The 22,370-nt window shown below is 47.0% G+C and overlaps 1 protein-coding gene across 2 annotated transcripts in view; it reads left to right on the top strand.

Moving 5' to 3' along the window:
- Trit1 (tRNA isopentenyltransferase 1) overlaps positions 1 to 12,213 on the top strand; it is a 47,139-nt gene extending 34,926 nt beyond the window's left edge. Inside the window, exons 3-11 of one of the 2 annotated variants that reach the window (XM_041651981.1) lie at positions 574 to 672; positions 1,370 to 1,515; positions 3,916 to 4,058; positions 6,130 to 6,241; positions 6,572 to 6,684; positions 6,891 to 6,968; positions 9,479 to 9,588; positions 9,891 to 10,008; positions 11,393 to 12,213. In XM_041651981.1, coding sequence (XP_041507915.1) covers positions 574 to 672; positions 1,370 to 1,515; positions 3,916 to 4,058; positions 6,130 to 6,241; positions 6,572 to 6,684; positions 6,891 to 6,968; positions 9,479 to 9,588; positions 9,891 to 10,008; positions 11,393 to 11,562 — 1,089 coding nt within the window. In that variant the 3' untranslated portion in view covers positions 11,563 to 12,213. The remainder of the gene's footprint in view (positions 1 to 573; positions 673 to 1,369; positions 1,516 to 3,915; positions 4,059 to 6,129; positions 6,242 to 6,571; positions 6,685 to 6,890; positions 6,969 to 9,478; positions 9,589 to 9,890; positions 10,009 to 11,392) is intronic. The other variant, XR_005974347.1, reaches the window with a different exon arrangement.
- Positions 12,214 to 22,370: the final 10,157 nt, after the last annotated feature.

Below are 22,370 nucleotides of genomic sequence, written 5' to 3'. Positions count from 1 at the left end.
GCATGTCTAGCCGAAAATCATTCCATAAAGTTCAGGAAACATTGAAGTCAGTGCCACTTCCTTTTGTTTCCTCCCTTTTAACCCTAACTCTCCAGACAAATGTGATTTCTTGTTTTGTTTTTTAAATATTAACCATTTTATGTGTTGTATGGCTGCTTTGCTTGCATAAGTCTGTGCACCACATGTGTGACTGGTGCCTGAGGAGGTCAGAAGAAGACGCTGGGTTCCCGGGGGCTGGAGTTGCAGATGGTTGGGAGCCACACACGGGTGATGGGATTAAACCCAGTCCTCTGGAAGAGGAGCTGGTGCTCTTAACTGCTGAGCTGCCTCTCCAGCCCCTCTGCCTGCCTCTCTCTCCCTTTCTTTCTTGTTTTCCTTTTTTGATGTGTGTGTGGTGTGTGTGTGCTTGTTAGTGTGAGTATGTGCACGTGTGTACATGTGTTCATAAGCATCCATGGGTGGAGGCCCAAGGTGTGATCCACATGCTGGCCTTTGTGATTTCTTGCTAATACTCTTCTTCCCTTGTAAGTCAGGATTCTCTTATTGATATTAAATAATTTTCTTAATGTTTACATTGAAGATATTTTTGCTCGAGACAAAATTCCTATTGTTGTGGGAGGAACCAATTATTACATTGAGTCTCTGCTCTGGAAAGTTCTTGTGAATACCAAGGTAAGTCTAGTTCACGAGTAACTCACTAAAGGAATGGTTCCCATTTTTCTCGTGCCAAATAATTTTAGTGGGAGGAAGGCTGACTCTTACCTGTTTCTTAGAGTCAGCAGCTGTAATTTTCCTACTTAATATTCTGAACAGATGCCACCTCCGTACGTGAGTGCACTCCTCCAAGCCGGCCCGAGGGGAGCGCTTGTGTGTGGGAAAAGGGTTCTGCGTGGATTAATTAGCATCTCTGTGTAAGTTAGCACTACATCAGTCTGACTCAGCATTTCCTGGCTGCCAGCACAGTGTCAGAGATGTCCAACATTGACCTTTCTTATGGAGGTGCCACTGGGTAGGCAAGGCTTTGCAAGTGGCTGTGTGCTGGCAGTTTCGGTCAGTCTTCCTGGGAGGGGTGCACTGCATTCCTGGATATGTTAGAGTAGACATGGTAGCTCAGGTAAGATAGTCAAGCAGGGCAGCAGGGTACTTCCCTGGGAGGGAGCCGCCCTTCCTCCTCGTTTATTGTGGCCTCCCAGCACTTACACAGCGTATTGGAATTTTTGGTTTATGATCTGTCCCTCGCTGGATGGTAAGATCTTCAGATCCATCTCTGTTTTTTATTTCTAAGGCTTAGCAAGATGCCTGACCCATTTATAGTCTCAGTGTTTATTGAATAGTTGGAATGATTTTATTCTAAACTTTCATGTACTAGCGCCCGGAGATGGGCACCGGGAAAGCGACTGACCGGAAAGTGGAGCTTGAGAAGGAGGACAGCCATGAACTCCATAAGCGGCTCAGCCAGGTAGACCCCGAGATGGCCGCCAAGCTACACCCACATGACAAACGCAAAGTGGCCAGGTAAGAAAGCCGGGGTTCTCCATTCGGAGTTCCTATAGAGCTGGGAGGCCAGGGGGTAGGGATTGGGTTGTTCTGTCAATGGGCTTGGAGGTTCTAACTTAGGCCCCGTCTTAGTCCAGCTCCCTCAGTAAACAGTTGCACCCTACTTTGTTGTTACATTTTAAAGGCATAGTACAATATTGTTTTTCCCCAGGGCCTATGTAATCTTGCTTCATTTTCTATTTGATCTTTGCTTGTATAACAGTTTTCATATAAATTTTTCTGGCATGCAGTTCGTTTACATTGTGACTTGAGTTTCATAATTGGTTGTGCAATGCTGAGTTGTGCCCAGCAGCTTTCCCAGCGGAGGTGGAGTTTATAGCTGCCTTGTAGGTTGGCTCACCTTTGCACATGGAACTTGGTTGTAGAGAAGAGAGGTAGTGAATGAACCCTCACATACTTTTTTAGAGTTGTTTGGAATTGGAACTACATACGCTACTCTATTTTTCTGCGGTGTTGGGAGTGGTTCCTGTGTTTGGCACAGGAGACCATCTAAGGATTCACTGTGTCGTGGCTACACACATCCCTTGTTATGCTTACATAAAATATTCTACTCAAAAAAAAATTTTTTTTTTTTGGTTTTTCGAGACAGGGATTGTCTGTGTATCCTTGGCTGTCCTGGAACTCACTTCTTACCCCAGGCTGGCCTTGAACTTAGAGATCCGCTTGCCTCTGCCTAGGCTAAGATTAAAGGTGTGTGTCACCACCGCCCAGCTTCAAAAAATTTAATACCAGTGTTTCTTATATTTTTTTTCATTATTCTGCCTTTGAAGAGCCATTTAAGAATACCCCTACCTCATTGTGCCCTATTCCAGTGAAATTTTACATTAAAGGAGAACGGCCTTTCTCATACAGAGATGTCCTTGGAGGGCCACATTCTATTCTAAGTGTTTTTGTCCTCATTGAAGGGCTTTCCACACTGGTAGGAATGGTATTCTGAGGGAAATGCTGATCGTACTAAGTAGCCACTCTTTCTGTTGTTGAGATAGGATCTCATGTAGTCCTGACTAACTTAGTGAAGGATGGCCTTGGCTCCTGCACTTCTTTTTTTTTTTTTTTAAATAATTTATTTAACTTTATTTTATGTGCATTGGTATGAAGTATCATGTTCCCTGGAACTGGAGTTACAGACAGTTGTGAGCTGCCATGTGGGTACTGGGAATTGAACCCAGGTCCTCTGGAAGAACTGCCAGTGCTCTTAACCCTCTGAGCCATCTCTCCAGCCCCCGACTCCTGCACTTTTTGTAGTTGTATGACAGTACTTGGAATCGGGCATCTGTCACCCAATATTTCCATTTTTTTTAAATTTTAGGACATTAAAGTGAACCTTCCATTCCCAGTTCTGCACATTGGGACGAGAACTTGTCTTTGCTTTCTTCTCCTTTCCTAATCAGATCTTATTTCTTACTGTGTCCCCTTGTGCTGTTTGAGAACTGTGCCTCAGGAAGGGTCACTAGGCTCCAAGCAGGAGCTCCAGTGTCTCCCATAGGGAAGATAGAGACCTCTTATCATCTCTCTTGGGTAGAGTCTGTATTCTTCCCGTAAATAAGTGAGGTACTGTTAAGTTTTTCCTCATAGATGCTTTGAGTGGCCATGGGGATTGAAGGACAAGGGGTCTCACTCTGCTGTTGGGGTTTCAGGAAACAGAAGTGGGTCAGGAAGGGAAAGATCACTTTCCAGCTGATAAATTGCAGTCACCTGAGTGGAGAGTGTGGCTTTGGGAGCTCAGTTACCTGGTGCTGTAATATAACAGGATGCACACAGACGTGGACGTCAGCTTAAGAATGAGCGTGTGGGCTCTGTCTCCGATAGTCTTTGTTCCAGGAGAGTGTGCTGGATTAACCAGGAGCATTCTTGATTAATTTTAGACATATTTAAAAAGAAAGTGGATGAGCTGGATGTACGGCATGCCTTGGTACTGTGGGAAAGGCGTTCCGGCGAGACCAGACATGTTGGCTTGTACAGAGTGTCCCAAACAAGCTTTTACTGCTCACTTGAAAGTGAGTCTCCTTCTGTTTGTGTAGAGGAAACCTGTTATTTCTGAACCCGTTTAACTAATTCTAGAATGTGTGTTTAAAAGAACAGTGTTATTTCTCACCCAGAGTTTAGGGCCTTACTGAATAACTGTAGGATTAGAATAAAGCTGGAACTTCTTGGTTTGGGAATTTATGCGTGAAGTTGACAAATGAAACTAAGGATGGCCTTGTCTCCTGGTCTGCTTGTATTAGTATCCGAGTGCTTGGAGTCAGGATCTGTCACCACACCTGACTCCTTCCTGTGAGACACTTTCTCTTTATTCCAGTTGAGAATGAATATTTCCTAATGGGTTCCCCACCCCACCTCCTATCTTCAACAACTTAGGAGCTTGCAAGTGTTTGAAGAAACAGGAATCTCTCACAGTGAATTTCTTCATCGTCAACATGCAGAAGAAGGCGGTGGTCCTCTCGGAGGCCCTCTCAAGTTCCCTAACCCATGCATCCTCTGGCTTCACGCTGACCAGACAGGTAAAATATCTTCCGTCTGGAGTTCATCCAAGGTAAAATGTAGACTACTAGGTTCTTGTATATCTACTTAGAACCCGAGGCTGAAAATGAACACTGACGTATCTGCTGGGTTTATTGTGGCAGTCGTCCTGCCTTCACTCAGGCTCCGTGCTGTTCCCGTAGGTATTTCTGGAAAGGGTGGAGGAGAATGCTGCTTCTCAGACCAGTATGGTTCTCAGTGCAGTGGATGAGAGGTACAAAGTGGAAGAGACTGCTGTTTAGAGAAGGTTGAAAGATAAGTAAGGGAAGGTTTCCCAGAGGGAAGTCTGACCTTGAGGTTGACTGAAGACTGATTGATAGACCTGAGAAATAGGTCTGGCGGCTAGCTAGCTAACCTGGTAGCATTTGTTGCTAAAGTGTTATGTTGCCATTTGAACGGTGATAGTGCACACCTTTAATCCCAGCACTTGGGAGGCAGAGGCAGGTGAATCTCTATGAGTTTGAGGCCAGCCTCGTCTACAAGAACTAGTTCCAGAACAGGCACCAAAGCTACACAGAGAAGCCCTGTCCCTAAACTCCCCACCCCCCCAAAAAAAGTATTGTGATGCCCTGTTTGTTTCCCCAGCAAGTATTCAGTGAGCCCTGAGTAAAATGCCATGTACTCTGTAGTTGCCGCCGTGCCGAAGAGAGGAGTAAGAACTCCTGCCCTTGCAGATCTCCTGGGGGTGAGGTGCTAGACAGTTCTGCAACAGAGGAATGTTCAGAGTGCTTTGGGCCTAAGATAAGAGATGGTGACCATTCTCTGGGGAGTAGGGACACCAAATGTGGTGAATCGCCCAGGCTTGAAGACATTGTTAAACTTCACACACTTGCTCCACTGTCTCCCGGTTTTGTGAGTTCTTTTTTGTTTGTTTGTTTTGTCTTGTTTTTAAAGACAGGGTTTCTCTGTGTAATAGCTCTAAGCTGTTCTAGAACTCAGTTTGTAGACTAGGAAACTGGCTTTGAACTCACAGAGATCCACCTGCCTCTGCCTCCCAGTGCTGGGATCACAAGCGTGTACCACCACCACCTGGTCTGTTCTGTGAGTTAAGACCAATTAGTTTACCTTTATGTATTCCAGCTCTTCTATAAAATAGGAATGATAATAATAGTACATATTTCATAGCATCCATTAGGGATTCAAAATACTAATACTACACAAAGTTGTGGGATGGGAATATGGCTCAGAAGCAGAACAGTTGTCTGGTATGCACAGAGCTTCTATTCAGTTCCTAGCTCAGCAAAATAAATGAGTAAGTCAATGGAATTCAGAGCACTTGCAGTGAGCTCCATACATGACCAGTCCTCAGTCAACAAATCTCAGCGAGGCAAGAAAAAAGCTGTGCTCATTAGCAGCAGAGAGGTGGCAGCAATGGAGACACAGGCAGATGGTCATAATTATAAGGATAGTTTGCTTTTAAATCACTTTCAGTTATATGTTTCTGGAAAAATGTAACTTTTCTATAATGAAATGTTTAACATCAACCCTTACACTGCAGTTCAGTATAAACTAATGGCTTTGACTCATGGCAGAGCCACACCTGGCTGCTGCACCTGGTGATGCTCTACCACTTGGTAGTTCAGGATGCACCAAGATGTCATCCGGGGATTCTGAAATGAAATAACAAAGTTAGAGTAAAAAAAAAAAAAAAAGGACAAAAGTTAAGAAAAGTCAACCCTGGATGTGGTGGTGCACACTTTTGGGAGGCAGAGGCAGGAGGATCTGTGTGAGTTCCAAGCCACCCACTCCACACAGTGAATTCCAGGACATCCTGGTCTACACTTTGAAAAGCAGTGGGTGTGCAGTCTCCATAGTGAAGTATTCGCCCTCCATTCCAGCTAAGGCAAGTGCTTTATTCTGGTTTGCTTTGCTATGCACAGTCTAAAGTACAAGTAAATACAAATATGAATAAATAAATATGAATTGTTATATACTCTGAGATCTGAATTCTTTCATTTGGATAAAACCCGTATTGGGGTAGCCTGTTCAGTTCGCCATGTGTGTGTCAGCCCCTGCCGCGTGCTGCTCATTCATGGGCTGTTTTGGCTCAAGTTCTAGATGAGCGCTTGGACAAGAGAGTGGATGCCATGCTCGCTGCCGGACTCCTGGAGGAGCTGAGAGATTTTCACAGGCGCTATAATCTTAAGAACATTTCAGAAAATAGGTGAGGATTTGGCTGCTGTTCTGACCTACTCTTCATTGCTTGCCCATAGTTGCAAGACCGTAGACATAACACTGGCTTTGGATCTACGTACCAGTCTTCAGCCTTGGCATTGGCAGGGCTCCTTGAAGGTTTATTCTATACCTGTTGCAAGAGTAATTTGTTTTTCTTCAGGCATTCCCAGAAGTTACTTTTAAGAAAGTAACCCAGAGACTGGTGGGGCGGGAAGGGGAGAATTTCAGGCATTCACTTTTCTCACCGATGAGATAACATCCAAGGCCCCTGCTAGTTTTCAGAGGCTGTGGCTCACTGCTGATGCTCTCCTGTTCCCAGCCAGGACTATCAACATGGTATCTTCCAGTCAATTGGCTTCAAGGAATTTCACGAGTACCTGATCACTGAGGGAAAATGCACACCAGAGACTAGTAACCAGCTTCTAAAGAAAGGTGTGAATTCCTCCATCTAAACTAGTCTTGGACATCCTTGGGTGATAGTCTGGGCTGAGGCTAGAAGAGTCCCAGCTAAACACTGAGATTGTTGTCTGTGAAGTCTAACAGTGTGCTCATTTCTTTTGCTCTTGACTTGGGAGGGGTTGTCTCCTGACAGACAGAAATGCTCACCTGAATACCACTGTGTCTGCTGTATCTTCCAGGTATCGAGGCTCTGAAACAAGTAACTAAGAGATACGCCCGGAAGCAAAACCGATGGGTTAAAAACCGATTTTTGAGCAGTAAGTCCCACTTCTCTCCTTCTCTTCTGGATCCGTTTTGGCAGAATATTGATGTCTTCTCACTCAGCAAATGAACAGTAGCCTCTAGATCTGTCCTGAGAGTTTAGACCACAGGTGGGTCTTTTGCATAGAATATTATTCAGGGGTGTTATCTGGTGATGTCTTAGGGAGGAAAAAAAAACAGATAAGTTTCCATTGAAGAGTTTCCTTACTCCTTGAACAGAAAGTGGTGGCTGTAAGCACAGGTAAGAAGAGCAAGACAGCAACACGTGAGCAGGTTGGGCGTTAGCTCCGATTCCAGCTTCTGTTTTACACCTGAGAGCAGGCAGAACGCTGCGGGAGCTTTCCTAGTTAAAATGGTCCTGGTCTGGTGATCTTTAATAGAAAGGACACAACATTCTCTGTTTACCCTCGCTTTATCTTTGTGGTCAGATACACGGTGGGCACTTGAATTGCTTCAGCTGACACTGTAATTGGACAGAACTTTTAAGGGAGAGGGAAGGAAAGTCTCACACTGTCTCTGTCACCAAATACTGTGCTGTAATAGTTGTATTGAGGCTTCATTTATTTTACAGATAAGAACATGAAGACCTAGTAAAAGTCCAGTAACTCCCCTTCTCCCACCCCCAGCTAGAAGGCAATAGAGCCCAAATACAGGCCTGGCTTTTTTAAGTCTAGGCCCATGTTTCTTTGAGCTATGCTGTTGGCTGACCAGCATTCATACAGGCCCCCAGGTCCCCAGTTGTGTGCTTATGAGCTAAAAGGAGATAGATTTAAGTGCAGTGAACTCTAGTTTATCCTGGGGACACTTTTAGAATACTCTTCTGCGTCATCTCCGGTTGATTTTACCAGCAGACCTCTGCTTTCAGCTACAGCCTCCAGCCTTGCCCTTTGGTGCTCTTGACCATGTACACCTTGATACATGGTGCCACTTCTTTCGATTTCCCCTTTTCTGCCTGTCTTGATAAGTAGTAGGGATCCCAGCCTAGTCTCAGCTGAACTGGAGGTTCAGAACCACAGATTTCAACTGCAGCTTCCCTTCCCAAGTCTGACAGTAAGTCTGAAACAAAAGGCTTTTTTGTGATAGTTTGGAACTTCCTCTTGTGGTAAGGCCACAGTAACTCCTGTCTCTCAACCAGGAGGGGTTAATGGCACAGTGTCATTTGCCTGCACCTCATTCTGTGCAGGCACAGTCCTGGTGCCAGAGAGAAAGGCACAGCTGCCCTGTAAGTCAGGAGCCACATTTGATTGGGCAAGGCTAGTCTTCTGGGATATGGTCTGGCAGAGAGCCAGAGGGACTTCCCCACCCCAGCTTGGCCTTGGACCCAAGCCAGAAATAGCAGCTGGGAGCCGAGAACTTGTTGAAAGGTGCTTAGACAGGGCACAGAGGCCCAACAAAGGACTTAGAGGAGAAAGGAAAACGTAGAGTGGCCTAGAAACAGGTGCAGAGCTTAACTAAGGCCAGGTGTGCTGTGGGCACTGCCTGCACCCTCCTGGTCTCACCTTTCCATGTGCTGGCAGGTGTAGGCCAGTCCGGCTTATGAAGAATCTTATTTGTGGTTGGCACACTCAAAAGGCCAGCACCTGTCAGCCGTTGGCATCCTAATGCCTTTGATGTTTTTGTCCATGGGACAATGCTTCTTGCCTTCAAGTAGCTGACTTCACCTAGCTGTGGAGATGGCCCAGTGTGTCTGTAGAGTGTGGGCGGACAGAAGCTAAACTATCACAGCACAGTTGCCCAGGTGGTGGTGTCTGCTCTTCCATCCCGCCACGTGAAACACGTGAAACCTCCCTTAGATATGGCTCTTAAAAGAAGGTGTTTAGGAACCTGGCATTGTACAACATGACTATAATCCCATCGTTTGGAAGGTAGAGAGGCAGGAGGATCAGGGGTCCAAGACCAACTTCAGGTACCCAGTGAGTTTGAGGACAGCCTAGGTCACATATGTCTCTGAATCAAAGAAAGAAAGAAAGAGAGAGAGAGAGAGAGAGAGAGAGAGAGAAAGAGAAAGGAAGGAAGGAAGGAAGGAAGGAAGAAAAGAAAAAAATCATGAAGGTCAGAGTGAGATTCAACTAGACCAGCCCCAAGACTAGTTCTTGAGTTCAGTGGTGCATTGGTTAATGCTTGTGGTTATCCAAATGTTATCAATGACATAAAATTTAGAGCAGGTACACACTCAGGGCTCTTTGTTAGTTCCTCCTGTGAAATGCTGTTTCTATCACAACAGCCCACACAGTGGGCACAAGACCTGTTATTCCATTTTGATTTCTTTACTGTTCAAAGATTCTGCTCTCGAGTCTGTTTGCATGGTCAGGAATGTTGGCTGCATACAAGTCAAGCTTGTGGGTCTTTGGAATTGTGGCTCATATTTATAGTAGGATGAATAGCATGGTCAGAATGTCACTCTTTTGGCCCTGTGTGTTCCTCTTGAGGGTTTTAAGAGTCCTGGAAACAGAATAGATTGGGTCTCGTAGTCCAGGCTCACACAACTTTTCTTTGTCATCATTAGGACCTGGTCCCAGTGTCCCCCCAGTATATGGCTTAGAAGTATCTGATGTTTCAAAGTGGGAAGAGTCTGTTCTGGAACCTGCTGTCAATATAGTACAGAGTTTCATCCAGGTGACTATTAAGGAGGCATGGTCTGTTGTCAGGTTTGCAAAGGGCTTTCTTTTGTTGACACTTGCTGCTAATTTGGGGAGCCAAATCCCTTTTCAGTGAAGTAAAGCATCAAGCTGGCTGCTTTTAAATTCCTGGAGCTTGTTTTAACATTCACTTTTAGAAAGGTTGTTGCTAAAATCTGTTAACAGCCCACCTGCTCTCTGGGGGATGAAAAAGGAATCTTGGAAAAATCCCACTCCCCTTAATATCAGAAAATTGTCCCCAAATCTCTTGAGCTGAATGTCCTTCCCCTTGCTCTCTAGGGTCACAAACCTACAGCCACGCCAATGAAGATGGCGTATGATGAAACTGAGAACAAGAGAAGTTACCACATGTGTGACCTGTGTGACCGGATCATCATCGGGGACCGGGAATGGGCAGGTGGGGATAGAAGGGGCTGTGTGTGGGGGGGTGTCATGGGTTCTAAATTGGGGGAGTCACACTTCTTAAAACTTAGTCTTTAATAGTTGCATGTTGGAGTCAGCTTTGTAACAGGACAGATTCCTGAGAACCTTTCCCAGACTAGAGAATTGTCCCATATCCTGAAGTGTAGAAGACCTTCGCCCTCCAGTTGTGCGGGAGCAGAGGCACAGCTGGGAGGGAGCAGGTGTGCACAGGGTCCTCAGAGGCCGAGAGGGTCTTTGTAGCACTCTCAGGCTAACTTGTCAAACTGTGATGGTAGGTGGGGAAAAAGCTGTGAGAGCTAGCCTGAGCTAGCCTGATCCAGCTGCAGGAAGCCTGCTCAGAGTAGTTTTGCTTGGATTCTCAGAGTAGATGTTTCTCTCCATATCGGCCCATAGAATGATTAGGTTTATTAACTGACATCTCTGACAAAATGAACCCCATTGTCAGAGACTGGGGGCGACTGTGTGCCCATCCAGCAGAAGAAGCCTTGGTTGTTGGTGTATAATGATGAAAGGGGAAGAGAAAGGGTGTCTGATTGCTTTGTGAAGGAAACTTAGTGCTTCGGTTTGTCGAATGGCCTTTGGGGAGAGCCTTAGAGAAGCAACATTTGTGAGCCTTTGTGAGCTTGGCTGTGTGAGCCTTCTATAGTGCCATCTGTCGCGTCCTTGCTCCGTCTCCTGCTGCCATGGAAAGCAGCCCAGAGCCCAGGTTTGCCTTACGCCTAGAGAATAAAGCTGCCTCTTCTTCCCACACAAATTTCCTCAGTTTATTTCCTTACTTATACTTCCAACCCCCACCCCCCCAAAAAATGATGCTTTTGCTATGTGTAAAAGAATTTTAGCTTAGGATCTGTGGGTAAAGAAGCTTGCCAGTAAGCAATCTCCTACCCCTGCATGCATGCACAATTCAGTAAATAAATAAATTTTAAAATTAGGCTAGCCATCCCTCTCTTTAGGTGTTCCTAGAGGATAATTCTTGCAGAACAGGATATTAAAAATGAGCCCCTATGAGACAGTCATTGGGTAAGAGTGAGAGTTTTGGCGGGTCTGTGCGGCAGTGACTGGGCACGCCCACTGCTGCCCTGCAGAGCCTCAGTCAGTGTGCAGCGCAGGCGGGGGGGGGGGGGGGGGGGGGGGGGGGGGGGGGGGCGAAGGCAGGGGCCTGAGCGTGATGTCAGTCTGCGCTACAGAGTAAGGCCTTGTCTCAAACAAACATGTGGCTACTCTGTTATTTATTAATAGTTAAAGAAAAAGATTGTATAGTTAAATTCAAATGTTTGGTTGGGTTTATTATTTTTTGTTTGTTCTTAGAATTCTAGAAAGCTGATATCCTTTTGTTTATTTGGTTTTTGTCTTCTCAGCACATATAAAATCCAAATCTCACTTGCACCGATTGAAGAAAAGAAGAAAGTTGAACTCAGATGCTGTCCCTCCCATAGAAACCCAAAGTAGTTCCCCAGACTGTGACCCGGAACCTAAAGAGGGGAAGTCCCCAGGGCAGCATGAGCAAGAGCTGAAAGCCAGGGTTTGAGAGATGTGCCTGGTGGCCTTTGCAGAGATGTGGCGATCAAGTGCAGGAGGGGGGAAGTGTTGGTGTCCCACGCCTGGCCGGAGGAGGGCTGGGCAGAAGGCCCCTCTATCTTCTATTCTGTGGTGTGGCCTGCGGTGGGAGCAGCAGGCCTTTCAGCCCTTGTGTGGCTGTTGTGTCTGGTAGTGATGTAGTGCAGGGTGGGATTTTTTTTTTTTTGAACCTTAAAGGTTTTATTTTAGAAAGAGGCACAGATTGCACATTTTCTACTTGAGGATCTTTTTTAGTGGTGAATACCAAGATTCAGTACATCCTTTAAAAGAGAGTTCTTGTCCTGGGTACTGGCTAAAAATATCTCGCTTCCAGATGCTTTTGTCAATGACTGAAGTATTGTAAGGCACAGTCAGGAGTTCTGGATGTGAGAGAACGGCAGGAAGGAGCAGCCCAGAGAGACGATGAGGCGAGCTGTCCCGGCTCTGAATCTCAGAAGACGGAGAGGGGTCAGGCGGAGGTGGTTGTGACCCGGGTCTTGAAGACTAAAGAAAGATCTGAGTCTGCTGAGCTAGCTGCTCCCGTGCAGAATGGCTGGCGCTGCTGTCTTTCTAGGGTAGAAAGCTATACGTTCTTTTGAAATGTAAATAAAAAGGTTTGCAAAAGCCCTCTAGTTTATTCACAGTGTGCCCTGTTGTCAGTGTGGCAGCTCTTTCTCCAACTCTGCTCTCAGCATAGATACAGCGTATACCCAGCACTCCCGCTCCTCACTTTTCTGCAGGGTCTCTCCCTGGGGGTTTGTTATCTGAAGCCTTCTGTTCATTTGTGTAGAGCATAGGGTCAGTGTGTTTTGCTGTTTTGCTCGGTATTCCACATTCACAGTGCTGGGTGTCAGCACTACTGTTTTCAATACATTTCCATCATTCCGTTAGAGAACTCTGCACCGAAGCTGTAGTTCTTCAGATGCGTTTGTTCCAGGTCTGTTGTGTGAGACCCTGGAGTGGACTAAAGGGAACAGAGAGATGTCAGTCGGTCTGCTTTTGGGGAATCTTAGGAACATCCTTGTAAACAGCCAGTGTACCAAGAGTTCTTAAGGTCAGAGAGATTGCAGATTTCAGGGTAAACGGGAGAAGAAGGAGCATCTTGAACTGGGCATGGTGGCCCAGCACTTGGGAGGCAGGGACAAGTGGATCTCTCAGAATTTGAGGCCAGCCTGGTCTACATGCGTTCCAAGACAGCCAGGACTGTTATACATTGAAATCCTGTCTCAAAAAACAAACAAAAAAAAAATGAGGAAGAAGGAGCATCTTTCAAGGGTATAATTTTTAGAATCCCGGCACTTGAAAGGCCGTATAAGAAGAATTATGTGTTCCAGGCCAGCCTGGGCTACATAGTGAAACCAAAACAACCCCACACAATAGCACAGCATGAACAAATTGGGTCTGTGAATTACTGGACACACAGGTATGAGACTCCACCTGACGTGCCAGCCTCCTGCTGATCTTGTGTGTATCATGTTTTGTGTGCACGCCATGAGCGCTCCTTTCATCCAGTACCTGGAACTTAAGTTACGGATGATTAGGAGTTGCTGTGTGGTTTGCTGGGAATCAAATCCAGAGCCTCTGGAAGAGCCTCAAATGCTCTTAACTGGTGAGCCATCTCTTCAGCCCCACAACATGCCTCTAATCTCATTGCTAGGGAGCTAGAAACAATATCAGGGGCCCACTGGTTGGTAGCCTGGCATAATATATGCTGCTAGAGGCAAGTGAGATGCACCGTCCAAAAATGAGGTGGTAGGGCAGAGAGGCAGATTTCTGAGTTCGAGGCCAACCTGGTCTACAAAGCGAGTTTCAGGACAGCCAGGACTGTTACACAGAGAAACCCTGTCTTGACAAACCAGGAAATAAAGTGGTGGTAGGGCAGGTCAGTGACTTGGTGAGCAGAGCACCCACCGGCTTTGGGAGGACAGGGACTGAGTTCGCCTGAGGGGCAAGGGGATAGAGAGTAAAGCTCTCTCTCATTGCCAGCCAGCCTAGCCAATCCAGGTTCACAGTGAGGCCCTGTCTCAAAAAAAAAAAAAAAAAAAAGGGGAGAGCTAGTGAGGTGACTCAGCAGGTGAAAGTACCCATGTAAAAAACTAGATGTCGTGTAGGCTTCTGTAATCCCGAACTCCTGAGAGATGGGCGCGGGGGACGGGACAATCCTGTGAAGCTGTCGGACTAGCTGATCCGGGGCACTAGCATGTACCAACAAGATGCACGCAGTCAGGTAGTGAACTGACTCCCCCACATACGCACAGCACACACACCTACAAAATAAGAACTTTTTAAAGGCAGAGAGGGCCTCCACATGCATGCACACACAGGTGTCCGCCCACCTGCACGCACGCAGAAAACACAAACTGGTGCCTGAGGGGGAGTGTCACCTAAGGTCATTTCTCTGGCCTCTGCCCACGCATGCGCACACATATATACATGCCCCCACACATACACAAAATAGAAGCAAAGGAACCCTTCAAAGTGTGGTTATGTCAGGGTGAAAGACTTTGACCTCTTAGCAAAAGTACTGGCCGGCTCTTAATAAATATATTCTCCTGTCAAAGAAGCCAGCGGTGCACCCCCGCCATCTTGGTCTTTGTGTGTGAGTTCCCCAGACGGTGTATTACTTGAATCAACAGGCTGGGAAGCCACATCTTGGGTGCGGAGTGCTTACAGTGAAGCCAAACAGTGCCAAGCACTTCAGGGACGTTGTCTTCCCCCAGCCTTGGAGGGAGAACTGTGGGAGATGCAGGCCCAGGGGGAGCGCGGCTAGCCAGCTAGCTGGGGGCAGGGAGGGGGGTGAGCAGCCAGAAGATTCTAGCTGTTGAGTGTTGTGTGGAGTTGGCTTTGTTTAGGGAGGAAGCTTAGTTTCTGAAATGCCTCACTTGGCTTGCTAAATATATTTTAAAGCCTTAAAAATGTCAGCAGACAATCAAGAAAAACAAGTTTTACTAATTCTACCTCAAAAGACCTCTTTAATCCTTCCATCTGAAATACCAGGAGTGGTGGCTTCTCTGAACTCACTTCTCTGTCTGCTGGAATCTGAGACTGTTTTACCTCCCGCACCCCACCAGTCAGTGTCTAATGGTTTTCTTAAGTGCCTGTTAAGTTCAGGGCACGGTGGTTGAACCCACTGCTCACGTTAGAAACGGTGAGATGGGAGATGAAATTCCTGCAGCAACCGTGAAAAGGCCTGGGGCCCTGCATCGCCCTGCTGCTCTCTGGTGGAGGCGGCCAGGGAAGGACACAGTCTTTGGCCCCTTGGTTTCCATCAGGCGACCGAGAGACGCATCAGCTTTTGCTCAGGTAGAAGCTGAAGTGAGAATATGGATGTGCCAGTCACAGCAAGTGTGGTAAAGCCGGGACACCTGGGGTCCCTTCACCAGCACGTCTCTGGCCAGCTGGGAAGGACCATTGAGACCAGCGAGGGCTCTGCTCACACTGCACCGTCTGGCCTCAGCTAATCCCTGGACGAGCAGGGTCCTTCATCCAGGTCCCTTGAGTTTGCCGCCAGCGGTGTTGTCTGAGTGCCTTTGGTGATTAATTCCAGCACAAAGTGAGCGGTTAGACTCGTCTTCCTCTTAGTAGTAGAAGGAGGAGGAGGAGGAGGTAGTGGAAAAAGAAGAAATTAAGATTTATTTTTAAATTGTGTGTGTGTGCACGTGTGCACGCACCTGCCTTTTCCTGCAAATGCCCTGGGAGGCCAGAGCTGTTAAAGCCTCTGGAACTGGAGCTACAGGGGGCAAGGAGCTTCCTCATGTGGGTGCTGAACCAAACTTGTGTCCCTGCATGGTCTTAGCCATCTCTCCAGCACCTTCCACCCCTATTTGATTTTTTTTTTTAATAACGAAACTGTACCTCAAAAAACGGTGTAAGGGGAGAGCTGAAAAGTTTTCTGGCTTCCCCCTGTGTCCACAGTCATGAAGCATCTTTTAAAAAAAGAAGTACTCTGGGGCTGGAGAGATGGCCCAGCGGTTAAGAGGCCTGTTCTGTTCTTCCAGAGGACCTGAGTTCAATTCCCAGCACCCATATGGCAGCTCACAAGCATCTGTAATGGGGTCTGATGCCCTCTTCTGGCCTGTAGGCACACATGCAGGTAGAACACGCAGACATAAGTAAATTTTGAAAAATCTCTCAAGGTACTTTGAAGAGTTGAGGCTAACTCCAGCTGTCTGGCTTGGGCCTATAAGATGCCAGCCAAGCCTGGTCGCCTGTGCTGCGTTCATCTGTGACCTTCAAGGTAGTGGGAAAGAGCCAGTTGTCTCAGGCCTCTGCATGGATGCCCGTAGGAGGGCACATATACAAGGAGGTAGAAACAAGTTTAAAAAGAAATTATTTCTCTTGAGACCTAATGAGGAAGGGTTCATCTTTGGTCGGTGCACACAGTTTGCCCCGTTGTAATGCTCAGTAGGTAATTGCACACCGTCTGCTTCCACAGTCAGCAGTTTTCCACACTAACTACTGAAGGCTGGGCTACAGTGTGCCTGTTGTTTGTAAGGCCCTGGGTTTGATCCATAGCACAACAAAACCAAAAATTCACAGCATATTAAAAGCTAACTACACAACAGACACACACATGAGCTTTTGTGAATACAGTGGCTGTGTCCCCAGCAGGGAGAAATAGTCAAAAGCTCATTGAGTCAGTTACATAGAGGCTAAGTGAGTCTTAACATAAGCAGTCTGTTTCACCCATGAAATGGTCTTCACACAAGCTGAGGAGGACTTGGGGTGGTAGCTACAGGCAGGAATTTCCTATTTGACTAGTGCCCACTTGGATGCAGTTTTCTCCAGTGGTGGCTGGTCATTTGTAAAGCCATTCTAAATATTCACAAAGAAAGGGGCTCGGTCGTGTGAGCTGAAGTGAAAGGCTAGGCTGCTGTAACAAAGAGACTCAACAGCACAGTGGCTTAAAGGACAAAGCGGTCATTCTTCCTCACTTAACAGCACTGGGTTCTGAGTTAGTCTCTCTGAGGAGAGCAGACCAGGTCAGTAGGACAGCTCTGCTCCCGGTGGTCATTCAGGGATACAGTATCGTGTTGCTTCAGCATCCTCTGGAGCTCAGTCTTTCTCTGTGCTTGAAGCTGGTCATCCCTGCTCATCCCTGATCCCAGCGGGAGGAAGGGGAAAGAAGACTGGAGAGGTATGCTTGTCCCCCTGAGGGTCCCCGCCAGTCTGCTCACTGCTCACTAGCCATGGGCTCACCATCCATATGACCACACCTACCCACCAGAGAGGCTGAGAAATGAGCCAAGTCCCATGTCAAGAACTGAGGAGAGCAAATTTGGGTAGACTCTGTAGCCTTCGCTAAATTGCTGTCATCAAAAACTCAATTCCAGACTTGTTTAGTGAATTGCCTCTGCTAACTTGTTAGGGGCCAATTTCTTTTTCCTTTTTCTTTTTCTTTTTCTATTTGTGAAATAATAGGCCAGGCAGGATGGTGTGTGCCTTTAATTACAGCACTTGGAAGGCAGAGGCAGGAGGATCTCTGAGTTTTGAGGTCAGCTCATTCTACAGAGAGAGTTCCAGGACAGTCAGGAGTAAACAGAGAAACCTGTCTCAAAAAAACCAAACTAAAAAAGAGAGAGAGAAAGTCACAGTCACCTAAGCTAACCTCTGAACTATCATAAAAGTCGAACATGATGAAATCCTGGCTGGTAGAACTTTGGGAATAAAAACATTACAAAGATGTGACGCTCTTGGGCCGTGGCCAACCACCAAGGTGCTGAAGGGAGGGGGGCATGAAACTGAGCTCCAGTAGGACGACTGCAGGTTTCTTTTATGGGGGAAACCCCACTATTTGTAATTGTAGCTGATCGCACTCCTACCCAGTCTGTTCTCTGTATAGTTAAGTAGCCTCTTCGAATACAAAACAGAATTACCTCCTCTCTTGAGGGGTGGGGCATCGTAAGAATTAAGCGAGGCCCTTTTGTGAATGGTCCCTTGACCTGTCACTGCAATGTCCGGCTAGTAGTAGGTGTGGGTTAAACTGGTCGGTTTTACTGGAGAGAACCTGTGAATGCTGCTAGCATGTGGACTTGGGTTATGTTTTCGGTTCTCAGTACTTGACCAGGGCAAGTTCTGACTTGGCCAACCGAACACCTTAAGGCCAAAAATGACACCTCCTTTTCACCTCCCAGCTTTGGTTGGTCAGTGTCTTTGCTTGCTTGAATAGTCTGTTTTCTTCTGTCGCGGATCTGGCTCCTGCCGTTTATTCCCATTGAAGTGCCGTGTCCCTACTCTTTGCCTAGTAAGCACCTGCACACACTTCAAGGCTGAGATCTCATGTCCTCTCGTCTGGAGAAAAAGCTTTGGGATGCAGAGGTGGCTCAGCAGCTAAGAGCACTAGCTGCTCTTGCAGAGGCCCCGGATTCAGTTCCCAGCCCCCACACCAGGTAGCTCACAACAGCTACAGTGAGACCCCACCCCTCTGGCTTCTGAGGGCACCTGTGCTTATGTGTACACACACACACACACACACACACCATCCAAAAAATAAAAAGTATGGCTCTTGGCAAGGTTTTTCCTCCCCGTGTGGTCACTAGCAGCTTACACAGCACACTGGTGAGGGCTTACGCAGCTCTTGCTGCCTGGCACCATCATAGGTACCTTTACCCACACTAGCTCAAACTTCACAACAGCCCAAAGGAGCCAAGGAGCTACTGCTATTATTAGCTCTATTTTACAGTTGAGGGAAGCTGTTAAGGGCAGGCTGGGATCTGAAACGAGGTGGGTGGTTCCAGTCCCTTTAGTGTTCCCTCTTCTGCTGTGACACGTCCTACCTGGAACTGTCTTGCTCTCACTGGACTGGAAATCCTACCAGAATGTGAATCCTTTATTGTAAGACCAACCTGGAACAGTCGTGGGTAGTCAGTAGCTAGCCAGGCTGGATCCTGCAAGGCGTGCCTCCCTAGTCAAGGCTACCCTTCATCGAGCATTCACTCTGCCAGGCATTGTAGGCGACACACATGTGTGCTTCATAATGTACCCCTAACAGCCCATGCATTGTGTTAGCACCACTTTGCAAAGGGACCAACGTGCAGAGAATGCTGGCAGAGTCGACGACATCTGAGTAGTAGCTGGGTGCTGGAAGAAGCTCTGGGGGCAGGGCACCTACAAAGGCCTGCTCCTGGAGGCTCTCTGCAACGGTGTGTGAGCTCGGGCTGCAACTCACCAAGTATCTGAGGTCGGACTTCGACTCATGACAATCATCCTGCTTTGGCTTCCCAGGGGCTGGGATTATAGGTATCTGCCAGCACATCCAGGGTTTTTTGAGTGTGTGGTTTTTTTGTTTGTTTGTTTGTTTGTTTTTGTTTTTTGAGACAGGGTTTCTCTGTAGCTTTGGAGCCTGTCCTGGAACTAGCTCTTGTAGACCAGGCTGGTCTCGAACTCAGAGATCTGCCTGCCTCTGCCTCCTGAGTGCTGGGATTAAAGGCGCGCGCCACCACCACCCGGCTTGTTTTTTATCCTTTTTGCTTTAAGCCAGTCTTTACATTTTTTTCCAGCTTCATTGAGATATTATTGACAAAACTATATATTTAAGGTATATAACACATTTTGATTATATCTTATGAAGTGCTTAGGCCATTTAGTTAACATCCAGTAACTGAGATTTGAAGCCAGATTGGGTTGACTCCAAACTCATGCCCTTCTTGCTTCACTGGACTTCAAGCATGTTCCTGTAGGTGTATTTAATGTACAAATTATTTATACAAGAAGAGGCCAAGAGAAGAAAAGGTTAGAAAAATCCTAAAGTGCTAACTGTATTAAAGACTCATGATTACAAACTAAACAAGCCAACTTGAACTCAAAAGGGTGAATTTATCATCAGATCACTGAACTGCCTCATCAAATGCAGAGATAGAGCATTCGGTGAGTCTTGCCTTTAATCTCAGTGATCAGGATCCTGAGGCAGGAGGAATGGCCCAAGTTGTGTCAAGTTCATCTCCACCAAGGCCAGGAAGACATCTAGTCCTTAGACACTTGTACTACTTAGCCCATGGCTATGGAGATGCCCGCAGCCCGTCAGCTCTTCCCTTGTCTGCAAACAGGCTCTCTCTATTGGGCTGAAGCAGGTCTGTTAATAACACTTAAGCCTCACGTCTTAACAATCTGGGTACCAAGAGATATCTCACACCTGTTAGGGTTCCTGGTGTCAGGACAATAACAAGTGTTGGCAAGGATGTGGAGAAATGGAAGCTTGCACGCTGTTAATAAGAATGAAATGGAGGAGTTCCTGTGCAAAAGGGGGGGCTGGAGAGATGGCGGCTGTGATCAAATGCACTTGCTGCTCTTGCAGAGGGCCCAGGCCCCTTTCCAGCACCCCCATCTCACAGCTGTCCATGACTTTAGCTCTAGGAGATCCACCCTCTTCTGGCCTCCACAGTCACCAGGCACGCATACATACCCCCAGACTCATACACATAAAAACAAATCTCTTTTTAGAAGTTAAAAACAATTTGTGGGCAGGGAGATGGTTCTGTGGTAACGGCTTTCGTACAAGCATAAGGACCTGAGTTCATGTAAAATGGGATAGCTCCATGTGTCTGTAACCCCAGTGTTGGGGGGCAGAGATGGGGGTTTTAGGAGCCAGCCTGCCCGAAAGAAGCTGCTAGTTCAGTGAGGGACTACTACAGTGGAGAGCGATGGAGGAAGACACCTACACCCAACCCTGGCAAGAGCACACGTGCACCATACACACCCTTGCCTGCACGCCGCACACAAATATCACACAGATTATTTTAAAAAGTTGCCATGGAGCCTAACACTTCCACTTCTGAATCCATATTTTAGGATCCAAAGCCGCATCTCAGCGATAGCTGTGCATCTGTTTTCATAGCAGGAGCAGTAGAATTAATTCACAACAGTAATGGAGAGGCAGCGACCCAAGTGTCTCTCAAGAGACAGGTGGATAAACAAAACTGTGAAGTGTATGTACGGTGGGATCCTCAGCCCACAGAGGAAGTACTGACAGAGGCTGCATCGTGAGTGGACTTTCAGTCACATGCTGCTAAGTCAAATAGGACAGCCACTAAAAGACAAATGGGCATCTAGAGTGGACGAATAGGAAGTACCCTGATGGCTACCAGGGCCCAAAGGGAGGGGCAAATTGGGATGGTCTGATGGCTTAGGATTTGGTTTTGCAAGATAAAAAGCACCATGGTTGCACGGAAATCAACCTGCTCAAATGGCGTTGAACTGATAACTTTATTTTGTTTTTTTTTTTTTAATATTTATTTCTTATGTATGCAATATTTTGTCTGTGTGTATGTCTGCAGGCCAGAAGAGGGCACCAGATCTCATTACACATGGTTGTGAGCCACCATGTGGTTGCTGGGAATTGAACTCCGGTCCTTTGGAAGAGCAGGCAATGCTCTTAACCGCTGAGCCATCTCCCCAGCCCTTATTTTGGTTTTTTGAGACAGGGTGGTCTCTGTGTAGCCCTGGCCATCCTAGAACTCACTATGTAGATCAGGCTGGCCTGGAATTCAGAGAGATCCGCCTGCCTCTGCCTTGCAAGTGCTAGGATTAAAGGCATGTGCCACCACTGCCTGACTGGGCTGATAATTTTTAAGACTCTTCCCCTATCCCAGACATTTTTTCAGATTCATTTTTATTTTATGTGTATGAATGTTTTGCCTGCAGGTATGTTCGTGCACTCCTTGGCAAATGCCAGGAGAAGGCATAGGATCCCCTGGGACTGTTGTTATAGTTGTTAGCCGCAATGTGGGTACTAGAACTCAAACCCCAGTCATCTGGAAAAGCAGCCAGTGCTCTTCGTCTCTGAGCCATCTCTCAAGTCCCCAATGAAAATAAACTTTGTTTTAGAAAAAGGAGCCAAATGTGATGTTATGCTTTTATAATCCTATAACTCAAGAGCCTGAAGCTTCTAAGTTCCAAGAAAGCCTGGGCTACCTAAGAAATATGTCTAGAGGACAAGTTCATGGAAGAGATTCATTAGCTCAGGTTGGATGCCGTACTTCTGCTGAGGCCCATCACTCATACTAGGATGGATTTCTAAAAGGATGAAGCAGTTCCCATGGAAACCACATGGACATAATGGATTTGCAGTCGTTTCTAGAAGGCGTATGGGGTTGGAAGAAGGGGAAGGGTGCTGGATGCAGTGTTGCATCTCCACTGTGGAGTTACTGCCTGCAGGGAGCATGGCCTGTTCTCTAGCAGCGGAGATGGGCTTCAGATTCAAACTCCACGTAGGTGGCTCTGCTGTGTCTCCATCAGATATCTGTAATAATCACTCCCTGCAAATGTGTAGCTTAGCAGTGTTTGTACAGAGCAACTTACCTCACAAGTTCTTGCCAAAAACCCTTTTGCACAAATGAAGAAAGAGTCAGCATTTCAGTGACTTAACAGGGTTGGCGTTATTTGACTGGTGAAGGCCCAGAGGCCAACGTGAGTGCGTGTAGGCATAAAGGAGGATTTATGGACTCATGGGATCCAAGGAAGAGTCAAGCGTATGTGTGCTCCCCACTCCCTAAGGGCAGATGATGCAGCTGGGCTTCAGAACAACTGCCATCAAGGACTCCGACGCCGCCAGCTCTGTCTCTGCCGTGCTTGCCTGCTGCGCGTTCCCTCCTTGCCAACCAGTGCTGCCCAAACAGCCACAGAGCTCCCACACTTTGTGCCTATGGCAGAGCCACAGTCCCAAGTCCCAAGTCTGTCCCCAGAGAAAACTGAAAGGTGTGTCTGCTATCCCCACTTGGTCCTCTGAGGACCGGTGATCTCCCTGTGGAGACATGACATGAGTGGGCCTGGGGCAGTTTTCTG

This window comes from Microtus oregoni, unplaced genomic scaffold (assembly GCF_018167655.1).
Source record: "Microtus oregoni isolate MIOR12 unplaced genomic scaffold, Mior012 000005F_ref0000423, whole genome shotgun sequence".
Lineage (NCBI taxonomy): Eukaryota > Metazoa > Chordata > Mammalia > Rodentia > Cricetidae > Microtus > Microtus oregoni.
This window is presented reverse-complemented; position numbering and strand designations above follow the sequence as displayed.